At 44.2% G+C, this 26,020-nt stretch overlaps 1 protein-coding gene across 8 annotated transcripts in view; it reads left to right on the forward strand.

Moving 5' to 3' along the window:
• LOC134348376 (disintegrin and metalloproteinase domain-containing protein 23-like) overlaps positions 1-26,020 on the forward strand; it is a 169,278-nt gene that overhangs the window by 93,846 nt on the left and 49,412 nt on the right. For all 8 annotated transcript variants that reach the window (XM_063051641.1, XM_063051635.1, XM_063051638.1 and 5 more), the window contains exons 10-18: positions 2,095-2,166; positions 6,869-7,035; positions 10,782-10,866; positions 11,878-11,968; positions 12,558-12,609; positions 15,050-15,149; positions 20,320-20,391; positions 21,255-21,341; positions 24,306-24,386. In XM_063051641.1, coding sequence (XP_062907711.1) covers positions 2,095-2,166; positions 6,869-7,035; positions 10,782-10,866; positions 11,878-11,968; positions 12,558-12,609; positions 15,050-15,149; positions 20,320-20,391; positions 21,255-21,341; positions 24,306-24,386 — 807 coding nt within the window. The remainder of the gene's footprint in view (positions 1-2,094; positions 2,167-6,868; positions 7,036-10,781; positions 10,867-11,877; positions 11,969-12,557; positions 12,610-15,049; positions 15,150-20,319; positions 20,392-21,254; positions 21,342-24,305; positions 24,387-26,020) is intronic.

Here is a 26,020-nt window from a genome sequence, read left to right on the forward strand (position 1 = left end):
TTGCAGATAGACCAGAAAGCAATGCCAGGCTAACCACTTTTGGTCTGTTGGGGGAGGTGGGTGGAATCCGTCCTAGGGTTGTTTTAGAATATGGCAGGTTTAAAAACAAAACAGGAATTATCAGTCATTGTAAGGAGTTTGGGGTAACCTCTCCAGATTGCCTGTGCTAGGAAGGGGCATGATGAGGTGTGCGCACTACCTAAACATTGGTGTGAATCTGTGGAAAACTAATTTGTTCTAATATTACTGTGAACCATTTTTCCTCACTTTATCCATTGTGATTAATGTTCCGCATTAATTGCAAATAAAATTTCTGAAATCAGAAATTTCATGAGGAAGTCATAAATTATGGATTGTGATTTGAAGTGCTCCTTCACTGTTCCACCAGCAGAGGGCGGCCCACACACATGGGTCACACCTCACTGACATTCCTTCCTCCAATCAGGCGCAAATCCTTTTTGATAAAACGTGATTAAAATCTACCTGCAAAATTGGAGGTTGTCATATTTTTGTATTTTTCCCTCTTTTGTTGACAGACCAATAATTTTTGCTCCCGTTGCTGCAGATTATTCATTTTGCCAATAACTTGCTTATAAATTTAAACTCAATTATTCAGTGTGTGAACAGCTGAGCCCTTCATCCTGAGGGAGAGCAGGGATGATAAATCTTGTGCACAGGTTGTCCTGCACTACCCAGCCCTTTGTAAAAGTTGTCTGAATTAGTCTGAGACGCTGCTCTCTTCCCATATTGTAGCTCTGTAGGTAGTTTTACTTCAATTATTTACACAATTGAACTCAAATGTTTTTGGAACACGCGCAACATTTAGGAACTGATTCTTCTTCTTGCCGCCAGATTTCTGAACGAACAATGAACCCATGAACACTACCTCACAATATTTTTTGTTCTTTTTGCACTATTTATTTATTTTTAGAATATATGTTTATTACAGTTTGTAGTACAGTATAGTTATGCATTGCATTGTACTGTTGCTGCAATACATATAATAATGAACCTGATTCTGAATTGACTTTCGAGGTTTTGTCAGAACCTGCTTACCCCCAACTTCCAAGGATCTTGGGCCGCTGATCATGAAAATCACCACGAAATTACACTATTGCACACCATTAAAAAAAATCACCTATATTTGCTATTTCAATTCATAATTCAGGTTAATTAAAATGTTGCCCATAATGTAAGCTAAAAAGTTTTCTATCTTGCCCATGCCTGGACATGCTTAGGCAGGACGGACGCTGCATAGAAGGACAGGTTTTAGAAAGGCTATAAATTTCCGTGAAGGATTTCGATATTCGAGACAGCTGCTTTCGAGAGTAACTGATGCCAAGATTAAGGAAGGCACTTTTGTTGGTCCACAATTCAAACAGGTCATCAATGACAAGCAATTCAAATAATTTCTAGTGTGACTAGAGAAAATCACATGGAAACTGTTCCTGGCAAATGCAGAGCACTGTGCTACGTGCAGCTGGTTGTCAGTACGCTTCAAGCATACAAAACCATGAAGTGCAACATGTCACTAAAAGATTCATTTTCTGCATTCCCATTTAGACTTCTTCCCAGCAAATTTTGGCATTGTCAGTGATGAACATTGTGAAAGGTTTCACCAGGACATTGCAGTCATAGGGGAACAGTATCAGGGCAATTGGAATCTGGTTGATTATTGTTGGACACTTAAACAAGAAGCCTCAGACACTGAGTACAAACAAGTATCATCAACAAAGCATTTTTAGTGTTGTTGAAATATCTCAAGGTGTCAGCACTGTTATGAAATCAAACACATTATTTTCTATAAAAGTTAATTTCGCTTCTCCAAATTCTTACATGATATAAGTAGTCTGAAATTATATTCGTGTCAGCTTCAAGTGGTCTACCATAAACAAAAAAAATTCCTTCAACACTTTTGAAAGAATTTGTTGTCCAGTGTTTTTCATCACCATCAGATCTTAACTTTTCGATGAATGAGCCTTGGTGAATTTTCTTTTTCTCTTTTGTCAGCAGGGGCCGAGCACTTGTGTGAAGTACTTTTTGTATTACTTGCCATTCCACAATATTTAATGGTTCTCTGCTTCTCCACCACAGTACAAGAAACGGCAATCCTCCCGGATTCATACCAACATCTTCGGCAAGTCTGTTGTTAACTTTTTGGACTCTGTAAGTATTCTGCTAACTTTGTACAGATAATGAGAAGTGATGTCAGGTTTGGTCCTTCTGCTGCTTGTGGTTGGAATCATGGCACTGACACAGGGTGTTGGTGGCAGTGCTTTCCTGTTGCACTCATGTTGGGAAATCCACAGTCATTGCATTTCTTCAGAGGAAGACCAGGGATTTCAGGCAACACCAGGCTGCCTCTTGCCCATCAGAGATATAACAGGTGGCACGGTGGAATAGTGATTAGTGTAGTCGCTTTACGGCAGGAGCAGGAGCAGTCAGTGGTTGGGGTTTGATTACCGTTGTGTCTGTGAGGAGATTGTATGTTTTTGAGGCTCTGTGGGTTTCCTTCGACATTGATTTGATGCATATAATGCATTTCACTGGATGTTCCAATGTAAATGTGACAAACAAAGCTAATATTTAATCTTTACTCGCACCCTTCTGCTGTTTGGGGTAGTTAGTAGGAAGCAGCAGAGCTTTAGCCGTCAATAAAGTGGAACCTGCTTTGCCGCCATCAATCTTACCCTCTGTCATCTGTGCCTGCTCCACCTCTCACCTCTTCTATCCCCTCTTTGGCCACCTCTCCCCCTCCCCCTCCCCCTCCCCTCTCTCTGCCCCTCACCCCGGACTCAACCCCCTAACTCTCCCCCTCCCCCTCGACTCCCCCCGACTCTCCCTACCCCCCCCACCCCAGAACCATGAGTTGTAAAGTAGACTTTTTGAAAGTGAGTGCATCGTTTGTGGATCAGTTTAGAGTTGCAGTGAGTGAAGTTATCCACAGTGGTTTAGGAACCTGACGACTGTAGGATAACCCCTGTAAATTTCCCTTTGAACACAGGCATAGAATGTAGGGGTGGGAGATGGGTAGGGAGAATAGAAAATAGAAACTTTTGGTTTCTCCCCCTCACCACTGTCATGCACTGAGCACAATGCGGCTTTCATTAATGGTTTGGAACCCGGGACATCCCGATGGGAGATGGGCTTCATTTAATGGGGGAGTCTGGTTCCTTCATTCTCTCCTTCCCTTTCAGAGTTTTAAGAGAAAAGTTTTGAGCTTGGTGGCTGGGGGGATCGGTCAGGAGGACTGCTCTGTCTTGGATAGCTGTAGTGGACTGAAGTTGTCCCGTAGTAGGTTTCACATCCTTTTTTTTTAATATAATTTTTATTGAGTTTTCAAAAATACATGAAAAGATAATATCTACCCTCCCCCTCCCCTTAACCCTCCCCCCCCATATAAAGTCCTACCTAAAAAGAAAGAAGAAAAAAAAAGAGAGCCGCCTGGGTATTGGAAGGTTTCCACATGCTCCATGGAATTCAAAATAAAATTGGTATACTTATTCGTTACTTTCCCCAAGGGACCAAGATCGTTATCGGAGCACTTAAATATGCCATCCTATCTTTTGTAAATAAGGGTGCCAAATATTCAAAAATGTTACATATTTATCTCTTAAATTATAAGTAATTTATTTTTTGTGGTGTAATATATAATTGGTGTAAAAAGTTATATTATACTAATCTATGTGGAACATTTATTGTATTTGTCATACTGTCAAGGCACAGTCTTGACCAATTTGTTTCATCAATATTAATATTCAGATCTGTTTCCCATTCTTGTTTTGACTTAAAAATTGCTACTCCCGGCTACAACAACACTACCCACCCAATTTCTCTTTAATTTCTGATGTTCTGTTTCTGTTAAATGCGTTTCCTGTAAGAAGGCTGAATCTATCTTCATTTTCTTAATATGTGTTAAGATTCTTTTTCTTTTCACTGGTCCATTAAGCCCATTAACATTAAAACTCAAAAAATTCAATAAATTAGTCATTATTTTTAACAAAGTTACTCCAATCTAAAACATTACTTAGCTTCTCAACTCTCATAGTTCCTTGGGGAATCTCTTTGAACTTCACCATGTTGCTATGTGTTCTCCCCCCCCCCCAATCATCCAGGCAAAAAGAAAAAAAAAGATAGATGAGATATAAAAAAAAGAAAAAACAAAATACCCCCCCACTAATGTTGTGAATGAAAGGATACACAACACTATCCCCCTCCATTTTGCGGGTCGTGGCTAGAGCCACGCTTGCACACATGATTAGCGTAGCAATTGATCAGTGCTTCTTCCAGCTCCCCCGTAACAAAAAAAAATATATATATATAAAATTAATGTTACTATTCCCAACTAGTATTCCTCAAATTTTAACCTTACTTCCCCTCCCTCATATGATTAGTAATATATTTATATATTCATCCGCCTTCAAAAATCCAACAAGTCTATTCTTTGACCCAGTCTTCTTCTTCAATCCATCTCGCTCCCCTGGTTTTGTTCTTGTACCTGGTGAATATTCAGAGAGTCTTGCACAAACTGCTCCGCTTTCCGGTAATCATCAAAAAATCTTTTTTCTCCACCAGTCAAAAAAATCTTAAAGGTTGCAGGGTAACGCAATATAAAATGATAACCGTGATCCCATAGGATTTTTTTCACTGGATTAAATTTCTTCCTTCTCTTCAAAAGTTCATAACTTATGTCAGGGTAGAAAGAAATTCTGTTCCCTTGAATCATCAATGGCCCTTTTCTATTCTTGGCAGCTTGGGCAGCTGCCTGTAGAATCCTTTCCTTGTCTTGAAATCTTAAGAATTTTATTAAAATTGCTCGTGGATATTGGTCATCTTGTGGTTTTGGTCTTAGAGCTCTATGTGCCTGCTCAATTTCAATTAATCGGTCCTCCTCTTTCATTTACAAAACTTCCGGGATCCATCTTTGAAAAAATTTTATTGGATTTCCTCCCTCCATACCTTCTTTAAGACCAACAATTTTAATATTATTACGTCTACTAAAATTTTCCAACATGTCCACTTTCTCCAAGAGTCGATTTCTTTCCGTGTTCCAGACAAGCAAATCATTTTCTGTTTTTTCCACTCTATCATTAATATGCTCCATTTTTCTTTCCATCTCCTGAAGCTTCTTATCCATTTTATCCTGTCTTTTCATAGCTTTATTATAGCACATCTTCATGTCTCTAAGCTCTGCTCTTACTTTTCTTACTTCAGCCGTTAATTGCAATAAAGCCTTTCTTATGTCTCCATCATCTACTTTAGTTCCAATCTCTTCCAGTTCTTCCTCCTCTTCTTCATCTGTATTCTCTGCGGTATCCGATTCTGACTCTGAGTCACTTTCAGTTGCAGTGGCTGTCGGTTCTTGTAGTTTGAGTTGTATCGATTTGCGCATGCGTTCTTCTTTGCGCATGCGCATTTCCGGCACCTTCTTCTGAGAGACCGCTACTGCCGCCATTGCTCCCTGTTCTATGGCGGAGATAGAACATATCTCCTCCAAAAGAGATCTAACCTGAGTCCGAGGCTCCATCGCTGCAGTAGGCCCTTTTTTCTTCCCATCTCGCGGCGGCTTCGCAACAACAGACTTCTTCTGTTGCGGTTTAGGAGGCATATCGTAAAGTAGTCTTGCAAAGTTATAAATAGTTTTCGGAAAGTATTTATCAACTTTGTTTTGTTTAAACGGTACTTTGCTAATTTTTTACGGGACAGCTAGATTTACATGTCTCAATCCCACGTCATCACGTGACGCCCCCCCAGGTTTCACATCCTGATATTCCCAGAGCTGGGCTGCATTTAATGGGAATCCGCAACCAAACTGTCATTGCAGGAACGACAGAGGATTGTGTGGGCTTCTGTATCTCTTCCACAACCAGCTGATCATTCCTCATGCTTAAGCGTTGCTTGTGGGTCTAACCCTGTGTTGAACATCATATTTGGATTGAGATTAAAATTTCATTTGGGTCATTGAGGTTAAGAAATGGCTTTAAAGCAACGTTCTCTTTCTCAGGATGTCCAGCACAATTTACAGCCAATATAAAAAGATCACATCCAATGCAGGACGGATGGAATTTTTGATGAAGTGATGAATTGAGCCATGCATGCCTTTGTAGTTGTAACGTTGAATCAGGTTCACAGGTCTGGCAAGTGAGACAGAAAACACTGACTGCAAATAAGTATATTAATCATTCATTTACAAACAATAATAAAAAAATCAACCAAACATTCATGTTCCCCAAGTAACAGAAACTATGAAGCTGAATATACTTAGCTAAAAGCATGCACAGAGCATACCTTCCTAATGGTCAGGTGCACCGCTTGCCTTAAACAAAGGAAAAGAGAGAAACAACCTCCCACACATGCTCCCAGGATATTTGAAAATGAACACCAGACAGCTAACCAAAGGGAAAAGCAGCTGCAGTTTCTAATCATGTCTATCAGAATTGCGCCCCCTCCCACAGGACAGTAGTGAACAAAGAATGATTTCAAAGTGTTGCCTTGATCAAGTGTCTGCATATTACTGGGAGAACATTGCAGAACCCGTAAAGCAGTTTGTGAGAACTTGCTGTAGGCACATTGGGCACAGAAGTATTGGCTGTAAAGTGATATGTGACATCTTTTATTCTGCATGTTTCCCAATAGGGTATCTGGAATGGGTAGATACAGTGTCACCCTTAGTCACCCATCAGTCAAAGGAACAAAGATTTTTATTTTGTTGTGGAAGAAGAAGGAGAAATGAATGGATTGTCTAATAGCGTCTCCTCCCCCATGTATGTCTCCTGCTTTACCCTTGTGTCTCCACTGATCGGATTGGATAACTCTCCATTTACCCAGTGTTCCACTCCTGTACCGCTCCTGTCCTCCTGTCTTCCAGATCTTCAAGGAGCAGCTGAACACCAGGGTGGTGCTGGTCGCCATGGAGACGTGGTCGGACAAGGACCGGATTGACGTGGGCCAGGACCAGGCGAAGACCCTGCGCAGCTTCTCCAAGTACAGGCAGCAGTTTGTGAAGGAGCATGCCGACTCGGTCCAACTGCTCTCGTGAGTGCTTTTTTCCCTTCCATCGTGCCTTACATAGCGCAGTACAGGACAGTGCAAGTACTTTGGCCCATGATGTTGCGTTCACAACGTTTTAACCTACTCCGAGATCAATTTAACCCTTCCCTCCTCCACAGCCCTCCATTTTTCTATCATTCCTGTCTAAAAGTTTCTTAAATCGCTCCAACATATGCCCCCTTTTGGCTGACTGGAGGCAAAGAGTAGGATTAAAGGGGGCCTTTTCTGATTGGCTGCTGGTGACTAGTGGTGTTCCGCAGGTGTCAATGTTGGAACTGCTTCTTTTCACATTATATGTTAATGTTTTGGATGATAAAATTGATGACTTGTGTGACCACGTTTGTGGACAATACGAAGATAAGTGGAGGGGTAGATAGTGTTGAGGAAGCAGGGTGTCTGTAGAAGAACTTAAATAGATCAAGGGAATGAGCAAATTAGTGACAGGTGAAAGATAGTGTAGGAAGTGTACAGTCATGCATTTTGCTAGAAGGAATAAAGATAGTATTTTCTAAACAGGGAGAAAATTCAGAAATCAGAGATGCAAAGGAACTTGGGAGTCCTCGTGCATGATTACCTAAACGTTAACTTGCAGGTTGAGTCAGTGGTCAGGAAGGCAAATGCAATGTTATCATTCATTTTGAGAGGAATAAAATATAAAAGCAAGGATGTGATGCTGAGGCTTTATAAGGCATTAGTCAGACTGGTCAGGCCCCTCATCTAAGAAGAGGAGGTTCACGAGAATTATTCTGGGATTGAAAGGGTTAACATATGTAGAGCTTTTGATGGATCTGGACCTGTACCTTTTGAGGATAGTGAGGGAGGAATCTCATTGAAACCTATCAAAAATTGAAAGGCCATGGTAGAGTGGATGTGGAGAGGATGTTTCCTGTCGTGGGGGAGTCTAGGACCAGAGGGCACAGCCACAGAATAGAAGGATATTCCTTTGGAACAGAGATGAGAAGGAATTTCTTTAGCCAGAGAATGCTGAATCTGTGGAAGCCATTGCCACAGGTGGCTGTGGAGGCCAAGCCAGTGGATATATTTATAGGTTGTTGATTAGGCGGGGCATCAAAAGTTACAAGGAGAAAACAGGAGAATGGGGTTGAGAGGGATGATGTATTAGCCATGATGGAATGGCGGAGCAGACTTGATGGGCTGAATGGCTTAATTCTGCTCCTGCTCCTGTGTCCTATGATTTAATGGTATCTGCCTCTACCACCACCCCTGGAGGATGTTCCACACACCTACTTCTGACATCATCCCTATACTTTCCTCCAATCACCTTAAAATTATGAATGCTTGTATTTGCTTGTCCTGCCCTGGGGGAAAAGGCTCTGGCTATTTCCTTGATGATGCCTCTTATCATTTTGTACACCTCTTTCAAGTCACCTCCAGTCATCCTTCTCTCCAAAGAGAAAAGCCCTAGCTCGCTCAACATATCCTCATAAGACATGCTCTCTAATCCAGGCAGGAGCCTGATAAATCTCCTCTGCACTCTCTCTAACAATTCTACATCATTCCTATGAGGCAACCAGAACCGAACGCAATTTAAAGTGTGATCTAACCAGGGTTTTATAGAGTTTTGCAACATTAAAGTTTTTTTTCTCTCTCTACGAATTGATAAGAGGAGAATTAGTTGTCTTTTTTTATTATGTATTACATATTTGCTTGATAATGTTTATTTCACTTTCTGTTTGTATTATTATTGATGTATATATTTGAGATAATTCTCCTCGTTTGTATATTTGCTCTTTTTAAATCAATAAAAAAGATTAATAAGGAGTTTTGCAACATGACTTTGCAGCTTTTGAACTCACTCCCCTGCTTAATGACGTCCAACACACTATAACCACCTTATCAACCTGTGTAGCCTTCTCCACTCTAAATCACTCTGCGGCACTTGGCCGAGTCTGTTGCCAGTGGAGCCCAACAGCAGGGTATATGAGGAGGTAGTGTGAGGTGTCCCCAAACCATTGTTTGAGGGTGCAGGCTCTGGGCGAGGGCATGGGAGATGAAACACTCCAGAGCTCAGAGGCCTCAGTGGCAGTACAGATATCGAACAGAAACACTTTTCTCAGAGAGCTGTGAGATGGGAGGCTGCCTTGATTCAGCCAGTGAGGATAGGCCAAGGAAGGGCGTGGTAGCAAATTTGAAATAGTCAGTGTTCCAGCCACAAGCTCCAGAGAGCCAGGTTCAATCCCGACCTCGGGCACTGCCTGTGTGGTGTTTCCACGTGTGACTGCCTGGGTTTCCTGCCGATTCTCTGATCTGCTCCCACATCTCAAAGACGTGCAGATTGCTAGATTAATTAGCTGCTGCAAATTATTAGATGTTGGGGGGTGGGAGGGAGTGGTGGGAGTTGAGGGGAAAGGTAGGTGGGTGGTGGTAACTGTGAGGTAAGGGATTGACGGGATTGCTCTGAGTTAGCATAGACTGATAGGCCAAATGGCCTCTGTCTGTAAGGATGAGGCTTTGCCAGACTCTGTAGAGCAGAATGGTGTAGGAGTGTTCCTCTCCGATCCAGCAGCCTCATCTGTGGAATCCTTTGTTTTTCCTCTCCCCGCCCCAACCTCACTGCACTGAAAACCACCCACTCTCGATCTGCCCCACCTTGCAAAAAGGCACTTGACCACTCTCCCAACTCAAATCAGTTCACCCTTCCCAATGAGCCTATCCTAACCCATGAACCAACTACCTCTCTGCTTGTGTTACCATTACACTGAACCCCGAAGTCACCTCTCCCTCCCTGTATTAGCAGCTGTCCTGTTTTTGGTGTGAAGTGTGGTGGGGTAGAATCTGCAAGGTGTCTAGTGACACTGGAGTGAATTTGAACCCACCTCTCGCTCAAAAGCAGCTGGTTCCCATCAGTACCAAGAAGTGGGTAGTTACTTTACTGCGAAGGAGGATCTTTTTGCTTCTTGGTGCTGTGTGGTGGGCCAGCTGATGCCCCAGAGGACAATCCATTCATAATGAGGATGTCAAGTCGGCCCCTGGGGTGTGTATGTCTCCCCCCCTTCCCCCCCTTCCCCCCCTTTCCCCCCTTCCCCCCTTCCCCCCTTCCCCCTTCCCCCCCTTCCCCCTTCCCCCCTCTCCCCCTTCCTCCTCTCCCCCTTCCCCCCCTTCCCCCCTCTTCCCCCCTCTTCCCCGCTCTTCCCCCCTCTCTTCCCCCCCCACAAGTTAGTTCATAATCTGAATTTTAACTTTGTTTACTGCTGCAGTGGTGCATCACTGAATTGTTAGTTCAAGTCATTGGAACTTGAACTCTGCACCTCCTATGGATCCATTCCCACACGCTATCAAACATCCTGCTCTAGGGAGGCTAGAATGACTGGATGTCTCTGAGGCTGGGAGCTTTCTCCCAGCTTGGGCATCAGCCTGGTGGACACTGCAACACCAAGCTAACACAGACTGTCACCTAGAGAGGGGGGTGCAGGCCTTTGAGCAGTGAGGGTATAGACTGAGTGGCCACACAGAGTGCTTGGGGTGAACAGTGTAGATATGTTAATGGAAAAGTAGGTGAATTTGCAAAGGAGGTGTTGCTGATGAGATGGGGTCAAGAAGAGAATATGAATGTCACTCTGTGGCTGTGCATGGATTGGCTGTCATGGGCTGTACTGTGTAGCCCTGCCTATTTCTGTGGAGCGACTGTTTTCTACTCTCCCCCCCCCCCCCCACCATCTCTGCATTTAACATTTGCCTTTGTTTCCGGCTTGCTGGATTTGTTTTTGCAGAGGCACCACGTTTAGAAGCAGCATGAGCAGCATGGCGTTCTTCGGAGGGGTTTGCTCACTGACTCGAGGAGTAGGAGTGAATGAGGTAAGACCCTCCTGAATTTTCCTTTCTTGTTGTCCACAAATTGGAACCAATGGCTTTGTGTATAATACTAGCCAGCTCATTTAATATTAGCGCTGCTCGTTTTGTATCTGTTAATGACCCAGCATCCTAGGCTCTACCTCCATTTTCACTTATTCTTCTCCCACCTCACCTCTCCCATCTTTCTCTGAACCTCTTCCATCGAAGATCACTCACTGATGCATTAAAATTGTAGAGTCACAGGGAGGTACAGCAAGCAAACAGCCCTCCTCATCTCACCAAATCCGTATCAACCATCACTAAGACTAATCGTAAATCAATGCTATTTTTCCAATGCCTAAATCTTGTTCTTAAGTTTGGACATTCACACTTTCGTCCCTTTTATTTGCATTTATAACTGAGTGTGCATGTGTTATGGCTATTTGGGTAATGGAGCTATGCTTCATAGATTTCTCAACTTACTGCCCAGAAAGCCGAAACGCAGAATAGAATTCCCCCTCGTGGAATACATGTAAAATCATAAATAATCAACGCAATATTTTTGACATGCTTTTTTTCGCCGCGTATAGCTTCACATTATGGAAACTCAATGTAGTCCATTTTCTGGGGACGCAGCCTTCTCAAAAAGACAGTCCTTTTTTGATTGTTATATACGATTGTATGTTTATTTCAAATAGGCATTTTAATGAAACAAAGATCCTCAATTTATGTCACCCAGACAAGTACGTTTTTGTGCTGGTCAAACAGCTTCCAGGAAGGTCAGACAAGGTGAAAGCCCTCTTTCTCTCTGCTCAGAACCTGTCTGACTTGCTGCGTGTTTCCACCCCTCGATGCTTTTTATTTCAGATATTTTACATCTGCATCTTTGAGGTCTTGGTGAAAACTGTTCGTATTTGACCTACTTTATTTATAGTTAGTGCGAGCCAGTGAAAGGCTGTTTTAACTGACATCTCTTACAGTCTGATGTCTGCGTAACTAATCAGAACTGTCTGCATTTTAATCTTTCCGATCCAGTTTGGACCAATGTGGTTGACCACTGTTGTACTCGGGCAGAGTCTTGCACAGAATTTGGGTATACAGTGGGAGTCCGAGTCCAAGAGAAAAAGTAAGTGCCGTTAATGTTGTTCATGCACTTGTTCCTGAAGTGAAGCTGATTAGCGAGCTCTCAGTAAGAGTGGAATGGATTCTGATTCCTGGGGGAATGTTGATCCACAGGGCCTGTTCCTGCCTTATGTTCATTCTCCCACTATTTATCTCACATTTGCAACAATTCACCCCCACCCATCCCGAATCCCTCACTCATCTACACATCCGGGGCGATCCACAGGGGTCAGCTAACCCACCGGAGATGCACATTGTTGGGGTACGAGGTGAGGGCTTTTGGCCTATACCGACAGTGAGCCTCTCACTCATCAGAGCCACACCAAAACACCGCACTGGACTAGTGGCTGTGTAACTCTGTGACAGGAAAACCCCTGAGAGGCTGTGATCAGGTTCTGAGTGCAGGAGTGCGTTCTCCTGGTCTGGGATTGAGAGAGGATTTTGGGGATGTTTATCCTGGGACTCTCCATTACTGTCAGCCTACCACCATTACAATTGCTGGATCACTGGCCACCTAGTGGGGCCCCAGTGAAAGGAGAGGAGGCCCGGAGCCTGCCAACTGACTGCATCATGTGTGTTTTTTTCTTTTTCAGAGGAATGCGAGTGTCCAGGCTCCTGGGCGGGATGCATCATGGAAGACACTGGGTAGGGTCCTGTTGAACTGTAGTGATCATGCACTGTCGGAATAGAAACGTTTAAACCCCAGACTGCCCAGACTGGTTGGGGAGAGGGGTGTTTGGGTGACGAGGACAGATGGGCCAGAGAGAGAAGATCCCACCCCCCGGGTTCCCGTGCATGGTCCATCCATCAGTCTGTCTAGAGATGATGTGAGTGGGGAAGAGGACTGGGGAGCAGGGAGACGAGAAAAGATGGGTGGCGACGCAAAGCTTTAAAGGGACAGGGGTTGCAGGGGTATTGAGGGATGGTTAGGGGTCTTGAGGCGGGGATGGGGAGGGGTGGTAAGTGGGCCGGAGGGAATGCTTGGCAGTGGGTGTACTGTGTGTGTTGGTGGAGGTGGCATCAGGGATGGGGTTGTCTGCCTCACAGAACTAACAGCTGGGCTCCCCTCTCTAGTAAAAAGCAGGAGAGAGGGCACACATTCCCTCAGTGGTTGGGGCACTGAGTAAGAGGTTTCTGAGACTGCACCCAGAGTATTGTGTGCATTTCTGGTTGCCATACTAAATGAACAACCTGATTAAACTGGAGAGGGTACAGAAAATCTTCATGTTGCCAGGACTGGAGGAGTTGAGTTACAAGAAAGGTTGAATAGGTTGGGACATCCTTTCACTGGAATGATGGAGAGTGAGGGGTAACCTTGTAGAAGTTTATGAAATCATGAGGGGCACAGCTAAGGTGGAAACTAGAGGGCATGGGTTTAGGAGAGAGGCGGAAGATTTGAGTGGATCTGAGGGGCAACTCTTTCATGCAGAGGGTGGTGGGCTGGTGGAATGAACTGGCAGAGAAAGCTGTAGAGGTGGGTGCAGTTGACGGACAGACAGGAAAGGTTTAGAGGGATTGGGCCAAATGTGGGGACATGGGGCTAACTCAGGTAGGCATGGATGAGTCCCTCGTGTTTCCATGCTGTGTAACTCTAGGATGGGGAGCAGTGATGGATGAAAAGTGGCAAATGGAGCAAAAAGGAATGGAAACTATGTGAAGAGAGAGAGAGAGAGTGTGTGTGTGTGTGTTCAAAGGGACAGTCCTGGCGTTTTGAGTGTGCCACCGGTGACCCTTTTAGAGGAAGAAGAGTTTCGGTGGTTTAGAACATTTGGTTTGAAAAGCTTTGTAGATTTCAAGCTAAGTCCAGATCCCTTCAGAGACACAAGTGAGGCTGAGAGGCCTCTGCGTTGTTTCTACTGCAAACAGGAGCACCCTCAGCCTCGGGGGTCTCCGAACCTCAACACAAGGGCTTCAGTTCAGCCAATGCATGGGAGGCCACTCTAAGGGGGGGGGGGGCAGTGGGAGTGCCAGTGTTTTGGGAATGTCCCATGGCAATTCCTTATACCACCAATGTATTTAATTCAGACACTAATTAGTGAAAATCCACAGTGTTCTCTCTGGGCGAAGGATTGCATACACCGGCAAGCAGAGCTCTTGGGTTAGTTACTGTGGATGGAAATCCATCACTGTGACCAAGCCCTGAGATGAAATAGTACAATAGCCATTCAGCCCCACAGAGGAATGCCCTAACTGTGCCAGGATATCATTCGATTCCTTCCTCCCTCAGCCCTTATTTGATTGTCCCCATAAATGCTTCGGTGTCATGCTCTGTGTGCATGCGCCGGTCGTGCATGCAGCCTGTTACAGTTGCTCCATATAGCCAGTTTCCCCCGGGATCAATAAAGTATGACTATGACTTTGCAGCCAGTCTGTGGTGATCCCAGCTCCCACTGTTCTTTGGGGGAACATCCATGATTGAGCTATAGTGGCAGCTTCCAGCACCATCGCCAACCCCCATCATATTCTGTCCTTCAGCCCTGCCCCTGGCACACCCCCTCCCTCAGTTCTGTCGGCACCCACCCTCGCCACCCCCTACCCTGCCACGCTCTCTCACTCAGCCCTGGCCCTGCCAATTCTCTCTAGGATCAGGGAGCCTTGCTGATGCCTGAGGTTCACGTTGACCTCAGTACCATTTTTGGGAGGGGGTTGGTAGTGGGTGTAGATGCTTATCAGGATTGGGAGGGGTGAGGGACCTCCCTTTTTCCGGCAATTGTACAAATGCATCTGCATCAGATTGAGTTGGGAATGGGTGTGGGTTGGCTCCAGTTTGTGTCAGCCATGGAGGGGCTGCAGTTTATATTTGTACCCAACCTGGCACAGAAATACCAGGCTCAATCCTGGAGTTACCTCTGTAGACAGATGTTTTTGGATCAGGAGTAGGCCCTGCAGCCCCTTGAGACTACACCCCTATCTGATCAGATTATGGCTGTCTGGTAGTAACTTTACCTTTGCCTATGGTAACTTTTCACCCCGTTGCTAGGCATACGTTTGACTTTGTTGATCGTCTTGCCTTGATTGGGCAGAGTTGGGCACTGGGTCTGGTTTGTTGGAGATCTCACCCCTTCTTGCTGTTCTCCACCTGCAGGTTTTACCATGTCCGCAAGTTCTCCAGATGCAGCATAATGGAATACAAAGAGTTTCTACAGAGAGGCGGGGGAGCTTGTCTCTTCAACAGACCAACAAAGGTAGGATTCACGGACTCCAATGGTCAAGATTCAGTCAGTCAGTCTTTGTCTCAAACTTCAGCATCGGTGGAGATGTATGGCCTGACCTGATGGACATTTCCAGTATCTCATGTTTCCTACTACCGCTGTTTGTCATATCTTCCAGTCCCTTTACTTCACAAGCTGCCCTCATTCATCAGTTCACTAAACGCCACTAGAAGCAACTGTGTTACCTTCATGACTTTGGTCTCCATCCGATCACAAACATCCCTTCTGATTCACTCTGCCTCTCCCCCACCCCACTGCCCAGCAACACAGTTACACACGTTGCAGGCAAACTACACACATACAGTAAACAAGGTCAGATTTGAACTGGGGTCTGGACCTATGATGCCTCAAGTGAAAACTAATTTAGAATCAACATGCCTACCCAATGTTTTGGTCATTTGAGCCTGATCACTATTGAAAGGAATCTGTGTAAAATGCTGAATCTAACCTAGGAGTTAGGAAGTGTATACCAAATTACAAGCAGTCACTTCATTTTTATTAGCCCCTGTTGACCACTGAAAGATTATTTATTTACGGGACAGGAGATGAGAATATGCCTCTCAAATGAAACTTACTCTCTTAAGGTCATCTCTTTCTTAAATAAAACAAAATGTGCTGGAAACATTCAACAGTTGGGCAGTATCAGTGAAGAGCGAAACAGAGTCAGTATTTTGGATTGAAGACCCTTCATGAGAACTGGGGAAGTTTTAAGTTGCAGGGAGGGTGATGAAGTCAATGAAAATAATCTCCCAATCGGGTGAGTCATGGGTGATCCCAATATTTGCAGAACTGGTTGATAGGTTATGAGGGCGACTAGAAAGTGAGAAGAAACACTTGACCAGAACTGCACACAATACGCCAAATTAGGCCTCACCAACATCTTATAGAACTTCTGTGGTTAAGAAGGCGTACGGTGTATTGGCCTTCATCAACCGAGGAATTGAGTTCAAGAGCTGAGAGGTAATGTTACAGCTATATAGGACCCTGGTCAGACCCCACTTGGAGTACTGTGCTCATTTCTGGTCACCTCACTACAAGAAGGATGTGGAAATTATAGAAAGGGTGCAGAGGAGATTTACACCCTGTCTGGATTGGGGAGCATGCCTTATGGAAATAGGTTGAGTGAACTTGGCCTTTTCTCCTTGGAGCGACGGAAGATGAGAGGTGACCTGATGGAGGTATATAAGATGATGAGAGACATTGATCATGTGGATAGTCAGAGGCTTTTTCCTGGAGCTGATATGGTTAACACGAGAGGGCACAGTTTTAAGGTGCTTGGAAGTAGGTACAGAGGAGATGTCAGGGGTAAATTTTTTACGCAGAGAGTGGTGAGTGCATAGAATGGGCTGCCAGTGATGGTGGTGGAGTCAGATACAATGGGGTCTTTTAACAGACTCCTGGATAGGTACATGGAGCTTAGAAAAATAGAGGGCTATGGTAACCCTAGGTAATTTCTAAAGTAAGTACATGTTTGGCACAACATTGTGAGCCCAAAGGTCTGTATTGTGCTGTTGGTTTTCTATCTTTCTATGAGATACTTTCTATGAGCCACAGACAGGTGAGAGCAGGAGTGGGACAGGGTTCTAAAAGCAGTCAGCAACTGGATGCTCAGAAATATTCCAGCAAATTTAAAAATCTTTCCTTCAGTGATGTCATGAATAGAGTAGGTAATGACTTGTACTTCAGAGAAATTTCCATAATGATAAATAGACATGGCTCAGTTTCAGTAAAATTTTATTTTGTTTTTAATGTTTCTAAATTCAAGTGTACTAAATATCCAATGATCAGAATGTCCAGGAACCAGATTTTAAGGAACAAACAAACTATATTTCCTGTTAATTGGGACACATTGGGACCAGTACATTTTGGCCCAATTAGCCAAAGTTTCATGGAAATAGTTAAAAACCATAAAAAAAGACAAACTGCTATTTAACTGAGTTACAAATTATTTATTTAAATGAAATACAGAACAAATTAGTGCCCTACCAGTACTACTACAGTACTGTAAAACTGTGTAATAGTTCCTAATAGTTATCGATGGAAGAATTCATTCAGTGCACACTGTTGTGTTCTCTTGATTGACTGTAAATGAACAAAATCAGTGTAAACGCTTAATGCAAATAATGGACTGACTTGCTATAATGCTTTTGATGATTGCATCCTGCAAGTCTTCATTTTTATTGCAGCATTCAAGATGATTGTTCATATCTTCAAATTCTTCTAAGTTACTAACTTGCTGAAGGAGTGCAGTCATTTCATTTTTACTCCCCAGTGTTTCTGGCATCTCCAAGACTGAATGCTTGAAACTGCAATGAGCAAATCAGTTCTGAATTGCCTTAATGTTTATTTCTTGCCAATTATCAGTGACAAAAATCACTGTTCTTTGAACACAAACACACACAAGTGATGCTGTTTAATAACTTCAGGCACCTTGTAGTGTCTAATGGCCACACAATTGCACGCAAATGACGCTAGTTCAGCACAGTCTCCTGTCCCAATTAGGTGGCATAGTGTCCCAACTAAATGAAGGGAATCCAAATAAACTGAAGGGAATCAGTATTTTATTGAGGGAGAAAATTGATAACCCATAAAAGTACAACCTGCATTGGTTCATATTTTTTTGATCAGTCATTAGCCAGGTATATCTGATTTAAATGCTATTTTTCACTCTACTGAATAAAAGAATCTTATGGATATTCTTCTGCCGAAGTTACAGTTGCTGCTTGGAGTCAAGTTTTTGGATATTATGGAGCAGTTTATCTGAAAGAGAACCTGTAGCGTAACTTTCACACAGGGTTGCTTGGAAAAGAATACACAATGACCAGCAATACAGATATTTTAATTTTCTACTGTAATCAGTTGGCGTAAATCTCACCATCGCAACTTTGTATTTCGCACTGTTCAAATGTCCTTTTGAATTTGTATCTTGCAACATTTAGCAGTAAAAAATGATGCCAAATACTAGTGCACATGAAGCACAGGACTTTGGAAAGTCTTGCATGGGTAATGGAAAAAAATTCGGACTAAAGCTCTGTCAGGGATTGGAGAATGTGTTACAATCAGCGCAGGTGGGGATGCACACCTTCCCAAGAATCCAGTATCTGTTCTTCAAGAATCACCAACTTGATTTACCAGTTATTGACACAGATGACAGCAAAAACTGCAGTAGTGTACTCTCTCATACACAAACAGTCCAAGTCAGTGATGTACATCGGAATATATTGGAGGCACAGTAGTTCATCTAGTGCTTCATAGCTCCAGCAACTCAGGTTCGATCCTGACTGTCTTCATGGAGCTTGCACGTTCTGCCAGTGAAGGCATGGATTACCTCTAGGTAGTCTGGCTTCCTCACACATCCCAAAATCATGCGGGTTGCTAGGCAATTGGTTTGTAAATTGCCCCTCCTGTCCTAGAATTTGGGAGGAAGTTGATGGGAAGGTGGGAGAACAAAATAGGATTAGTGCGAATAGGTGGCTGAGGGTACCAAAGGGCCTGATTGTGTAGTGCATGTCTTCGTGGCTCTATGAGTCTTATCAAATGTGCATGTAAACAGCATTTCTTGTATTGTCTTCCTTCTCTTCCTTCTCCTGAACTGTGAAACAATAGGATGTGGTTATATATTGTTAAATCTTTCACAATAATCTATGGTGTAGTAAATTCATTATCTTACTTCTCTTGCAACCAATCCTTACTTTTAAACAAATTACTGATAAAATGAAAACAAACCTCACCAAAGCAATTGTTATCCTTTCAGAAATCTATGATTCTAAGCCTCGTTTTCCCCTGTCTCTTTATTCTTGTTTCCTCGGTGTATCTTGGAATACTCTGGTTGTGTCCTGGAGTCTTTGGTAATCTGTGGAAGTGAGCAGGGTTTTGGTGATTTTAGAGCCACGAGTGCTCGATCTCCATCTGGGTGCGTGTCTGCTCAGTTGGAGCCTAGGTCCTTGAAGCAAGCTGGCAGCAGGGGTTCCCAGATGTGGTCCAAACTGTTGTCAAGTGACCTGCCCCATTTCAACCCAGGCCCATAAAATAGTTACAGTTGTGGGCTTAGGATTTCATACATACAATAAGTCATTGGATTACTAAGGAAAACAAATCTGTCAGCAATTGTATTTGGGGACTTAGCATGTGGACTGCAGAGTCATAGAAAGATACAACACAAAAATAGATGATTCAGCTTATCGAGACCCAGCTAGTTATTATCCCAAACACAAGAGATTCTCCAGGTGCTGGAAATCCAAAGCAACACTCTCAAAATGCTGGAGGAGCTTAGCAGGTCAGACAGCATCAATGGAAAGAAATAAACAATTGACATTTCAGGCGGAGATACCTTCTTCAGGACTGGAAAGGAAGGGGAAAGGCGTCAAAATGAAGTGGTGGGGGGAGTGGAAGGAGGATAGCTAGAAGGTGATAGGTGAAGTCAGGTGGGTAGGAAAGGTAAAGGGCTGGAGTGGAAGGAATCTGACAGGACATGAGAATGGACTATTGGAGAAGGGGATCCAGGGGGAGGTGATGGGCAGGTGAGAAGATGTAAGAGGCCAGAGTGGGGAGTGGAAGAAGAGGGGAAGGGGAGTGATTTTTTTTTACTGGAAGGAGCAATCGATATTCATGTCATCAGTTTGGAGGCTACCCAGATGGAATATAAGGTGTTGCTGCTCCACCCTGAGGGTGGCCTCATCATGACACGAGAGGAGGCCATGGACCATGGACATGTCGGAATGGGAATGGGAATTAAAATGTTTGGTCACCGGGAAGTTCCACTTTTTGTGGACTGAGCGGAGGTGCTCAACGAAGTGGTCCCCAATTTATGACAGGTCTCACCAATGGAGAGGAGGCCACATCGGGAGCACCGGACACAATACATGACCCCAGCAGACTCGCAGGTGGAGTGTTTCCTCAGCTGGAAGGACTGCTTGGGGCCCAGAATGATGCCAAATAATAGTGCACATGAAGCGCAAGACATTGGAAGGTCTTGTGTGGATAATGAAAGAAATTAGGACTAAAGCTCTATCAGGTAATGGAGAAGGTGTTACAGTCAGCTCAGGTGGGGGGGGGGGAAGCACACCTGCCCAAGAATCCAGTATCTGTTCTTGATTATAAGCAGAGTGATAACCGTGTAATTTCTCTCCTGCTGTTGTTCCAGCTCTATGAAACCACGGAGTGTGGCAATGGATACGTGGAGTCCGGGGAAGAATGTGACTGCGGACTGCGAATGGTAGGCTCAGTGTGTGCATCTCCTTCCTTGCTTCTGATTATTGAGGCCTGCTTTATGCTTCAGCCGTCCTGACTCCCCCTCAGACGGAGGGTGTGAAGATGCCAAGGCTGATGGCAGAGTTGGCATTGTTGGGCAATGTGACCACCAGGTTATTCCTGGCTGGCAGTCTGGTCAATGACAACTGCACTTCACAGAACCCGTGGTTCCCCGCTACTGGATGATGGCACAATAAGTAAATGACTCCCTTAGCTTTACCAGATGCCCATTTGCTGCTTGTTCTCCCACAGCCATCAACCCCCTGCCCCCCCACCGCATCCAATGAATTATTAACACGTAAACACTTGACTCCTGCAAACCAAATGAGAAAATCTTGTCCCCCTTCCGAAATGCTCAAGTAATTGTGATCCACGTTACTGATCAGACGGGGAGCTGTTCCAGTCCATGGATGGGCGGCCACGTGAGAGAACCAGTGTTTGAATGAATCCTCTTCTTTGTGTTTCTTTTTAACTGAGCCTTGTCCTGTACAGGATGGGTGGGCAAGACTTGTCCAGTACACTGGGCTGTTGAAAGCCATACAGAATGTGTTCGGGTAGCACAGTAGAGGGCTTCATAGTTAGGTAGATGTATAACAAAGGAATCATATGTGCAAGAAAAGTAAATACATATTTCGGGAATGCAGAGGAAATCTCCTTGGAGTGGTTCAAATACATGAAGAGGAAGTGAGATAAACAGGTGAGGGAAAAGGTAATAGGACGATAGGAACAGTTACTTGTGAATCATGGACTTTGGCATGCTATGTTGTTGTTGTATCTTCATTCTCAGAGCTGGATGTGACTTTCTCTTGTCTCTGTTCCCTCTCCCAGGAATGCTACGGGACCTGTTGTAAGAAGTGCTCACTTGCCAATGGTGCCCACTGCAGTGATGGGCCCTGCTGCAATCACACTTGCCAGGTATCAGATTAACCAGTGTCATGTAACCTCGCGAAGCTGCGCGGGCCTCCTGGGGCGAGTCTGACCCCGCTGTTGTGGTAATGAGTGTTAGTGTGCCTGCGTGTATGCTCCGAGCCATCAGCCACCCATTTAGACTGATCAACGTACCTTTGAACCGTCTTAATGAACTGGCGCTTTCGCGATCCTCTGAAGGATTCAGCATATTTAACTTTCAAGCATGCAGATCAGCACCTTTAAGTGGACGAAAGTACATCACCATGGCCGGAAGTGAGAGAGGAGGAGCGGTCTCCAAGCCAGGCCGAAACAGAAAGGAATGAAATCTCCTCTCCCCAGGGGTCCCAACACACTAGACCGTTCCTATACTACGGTAAGGAATGCCTACCATTCCAAGCCCAGACTGCACCTTGGAAAATCTGATCACTGTCTGTCCATGGTTGTCATGGACTTTATAAGAACAGTCACGTACTAGTGTGCCCCCAGCCCTGATAAACCATGAGATTTGCATTCTGCTAAGGGTCAGGTCAGAGGTATTCAGGTCTGGTGACAAGTAAGGTACAAAAGGTCCAGGTATGATCTCCAGAAAGCCATCTTACAGGCAGGTTTGAATGCGTTCACCTCTTACAAAGTAAAATCAGTGACATAGTTGACAAGAGGGCTTCGCTTCCAGATGATCTCAACACCTTTGATGCTCGCTTTGACTGTCAAATCGTGGAAGAACCACCACTAACTCCCACAGTCCTTAATGGACCTGTGATTTCAGTCTCTGAGGCCAATGCGAGAGCATCCTTCAGGAGTTTGAACTCACAGAAAGCATCTGACCCAGATGGGGTGCCTGGTCGAGTACTGTAGACCTGTGCTGATTAACTGGCTGGAGTGTTCACCGATATCTTTAACCTCTTGCTTCAGCAGTCTGAGGTACCTACCTGTTTCAAACAGGCTTAAATTATACTGGTGCCTCACAAGAATGTGATAACCTCCAGTAGCACTTACATCCACTATGATGTTTTGAGAGGTTGGTAACGAAACATATTAACTCCTTCCTGAGAAGTGACTTGGATCTGCTCCAGTTTTCCAAGGAAGGAGCTGAAGATTGAAATTAGGAGAGCCAGAAGGGACCATGAGAAGGCCTTGGCGGACAGTGGAAAAGTGTGTATGGAACCGGAGGAGATAGCAGAGATACTTAATGAGTACTTTGCTTCAGTATTCACTACGGAAAAGGATCTTACAGTGGACTGAAAAGCTTGAGCATGTAGATATTAAGACAGAGGATGTGCTGGAGCTTTTGGAAAGCATCAAGTTGGATAAGTCGCCGGGACCGGATGAGATGTACCCCAGGCTACTGTGGGAGGCGAGGGAGGAGATTGCTGAGCCTCTGGTGATGATCTTTGTATCATCAATGGGGACAGGAGAGGTTCCAGAGGATTGGAGGGTTGCAGATGTTGTTCCCTTATTCAAGAAAGGGAGTAGAGATAGCCCAGGAAATTATAGATCACTGAGTCTTAACGTTAGTGGTTGGCAAGTTGATGGAAAAGATCCTGAGAGGCAGGATTTAAGAACATTTGGAGAGGCATAATATGATTAGGAATAGTTAGCATGGCTTTGTCAAAGGCAGGTCGTGTCTTACGAGCCTGAATGAATTTTTTGAGAATGTGACTAAACACATTGAAGGTAGAGCAGTAGATGTAGTGTATATGGATTTCAGCACGGCGTTTGATAAGGTACCCTATGCAAGGCTTATTGAGAAAGTAAGGAGGCATGGGATCCAAGGGGACATTGCTTTGTGGATCCAGAACTGGCTTGCCCACAGAAGGCACAGAGCGGTTGTAGATGGGTCATATTCTGCGTGGAGGCCGGTGACCAGTGGTGTGCCTCAGGGATCTGTTCTGGGACCCTTACTCTTGGTGATTTTTATGAATGACCTGGATGAGGAAGTGGAGGGATGGGTTAGTAAATTTTCTGATGACACAAAGGTTGGGGGTGTTGTAGATAGTGTGGAGGGCTGTCAGATGTTACAGTGGGACATGGATAGCATGCAGAACTGAGCTGAGAAGTGGCAGATGGAGTTCAACCCAGGTAAGTGTGAGGTGGTTCATTTTGGTAGGTCAAATATGAAGACAGAATATTGTATCAATGGTAAGACTTGGCAGTGTGGAGGATCAGAGGGATCTTGGGGTCCGAGTGTGTGAATTGTTAACTACTTTAAATGTTTATTCCTGTGGGTAAAACTTCAAGTCTGGTCAGTTAATAAATCCTGAAAGCCCATTCTACCAGGCTTGAGGACGGCTTCTGTCCTGCTGTTACAAGACCACTGAATAGCTCTCTAGAGTGAAAAGATAGACTTTTGACCTCAGAATCTACCGGTTCTCATTATGAGTAGGGTTTTGGCTCGGATCGTCAACTGTTCTTCTCCATACGTGCTGCTTGACCTGCTGAGGTCCTTCAGCATTTTGTGTGCTGCTCTAGATTTTCAGCATCTGCAGAATCTCCTGCATTTACCATTACGACCTTGCAACTTAATGTCTTCCTGCACTGCACTTTCTCAGTCACTGTAACACTTTAATCTGCACTCTGTAATTGTTTTTCCCTGGTAGTATCTCAGTGTATTGATGTGATGTACAGATGACATGCAAATCAAGTTGTTCAGTGTACCTCAGTACACGTGACAATAGTAAACGAATTTAATCTGATATTGTAAAATTCCCACACCATTTAACACACTCAGCACCAGAAGTGGATTCATTACAAGTGCTGTGAGACAGTCATTAAGGTCTTCCTTTTATGCAAAACATTCCAAAGTGCTCCCTTTTGAAGTACAGCCGTAATATTTCAATGTGCGGAATATGAGAGTGATCGTGCTGAGAAATCCCCCACAAACCTTGGTGTGAGCAGATCGTTTCTATTGAGCGTGCCTCAGTGCTCTCCAAGGCCAGTAAGTGACTTGATGTTCTGTGCTCCGGTCCTCAGTTCCTGAAGCGAGGTTACGACTGCCGAGATCCTGTGAACGATTGTGATATACCAGAGTACTGCACTGGAGACTCAGGCCAGGTACGTGCGGTCCATATGAGTGGAGAGCAGGGACCCGGAGGTGTGTGGTAGGAGAGGGGCTTTTGCACTATTTATTTCTTACAGAAACTTACTGTATTTTTTTTGTTTTACAGTGTACTGATGTCACAAAACAACATGTCATGTTGTATGTCAGTAATAATAAAGCTGATTCTGATTGTGTAGCCTGTTCCATGATGTTCCGCACCTTTCTCCCCGGCCCACAGTGAGGAACCTATCCGCTTGGCAGACATATTTACAACCAGATGGTGGAGATTTAAATTAAGGGGGTAGAGGCTTAGGATAATTTGAGGAAGAATTTCTCTAATCTTTCAACAAATGCAAATCTTTTGAATTATTTTCACTCGAATTGACGACCTGTTTTTACAAAGACGTATATGCCCATCCCAGTTCGGAAGTGTTGTTGGACGAGCACTTGGATCACTATAGTGCAGAAGGCTATGTGGGCCGACTGCTGGAAAGTAGGATTACATTTCACAGACCTCTGATTTGCTGCACGGACACAGTGGGCCAGAGGACCAGTTTCCCAGCTGTACGACTAAATGACACCATCTCCCCAAACCTGGAAAGCTTGTGGTTTTATTTATTTCCTTTGCTCTGGATTCTCCTGTTTTCCCCTGTCTCTCCTACCAATGCCCATTCACCTCAAGAAATTCAATTGGAGATTTGACTATTGAGGGAAATACAAACACACTGTATACAACCAGTCCTACTGATTTAACTCTTTAATTCCTGATATCACTCTGCCTCCAAGCTGGCTAAGGAGAAGGGGCAGTGGTTGCTCCTTTATCTTGCCACATAAAGAAAGGTTTCTCCAAAGTTGAACCCTGTCTATTAATCATTATTTCAGCAGGAAAAAAAAAAATCAGTGGAACTAACCCCCCTTGATTCACAAATGTGATTCTGTTTCCAGCAGAGTTGAAGTTTCCTCTTGCTGTCACAACTTTGGGCTATTGATTTGCACAATGCCAAAATCATGGCTTGGCACAACTGGAGGCTGTGTACCACCTCATCCGTGTGGAGCTTTATTTGTCCTGATTTTGACCAGATGCATAGTGTGCCACAAAAGAGGCCATGGCAGGGTGGATGTCAGGATGTTTCCACTAGTGAGAGTGTCTCAAACAAGTAAGAGGCCTATCACTTAAAGCCAAAATTTCTCCACCCAGAGGTGCCCCCCGCCCCGAAAACTTAAAAATATTTACTGCGGAGGTAGATAAATAGTTAAAAGATTAGGTTATTGAGGACTATGGGTGTCTGAAACCGAGGAGGTGAAGCAGATCAAAATTCAAAGCAAATTCATTACCAAAGCACATATATGTCACCACATGCAATTCTGAGATTCATTTTCTTGTGGGCATTCACAGTAAATAGAAGAAACACAATAGAATCAATGAAAGACTGCACCCAATAGGATGGACAAACAATGTGCAAAAGACAACAAGTAGTGCAGATACAAAAAGAAAGGAAAAAAAACAGTAGTATAAATAAATAAACAATAATTACCAAGAGCATGCAATGAAGAGTCCTTGAAAGTGGGTCCATAGATTGTGGGAACATTTCAATTATGGGATGAGTGAAGTTATCCCCTCTAGTTCAAGACCCTGATGGTTCCTGAA

Source organism: Mobula hypostoma, chromosome 6 (assembly GCF_963921235.1).
Source record: "Mobula hypostoma chromosome 6, sMobHyp1.1, whole genome shotgun sequence".
NCBI classification, from domain to species: Eukaryota; Metazoa; Chordata; class Chondrichthyes; order Myliobatiformes; family Myliobatidae; genus Mobula; species Mobula hypostoma.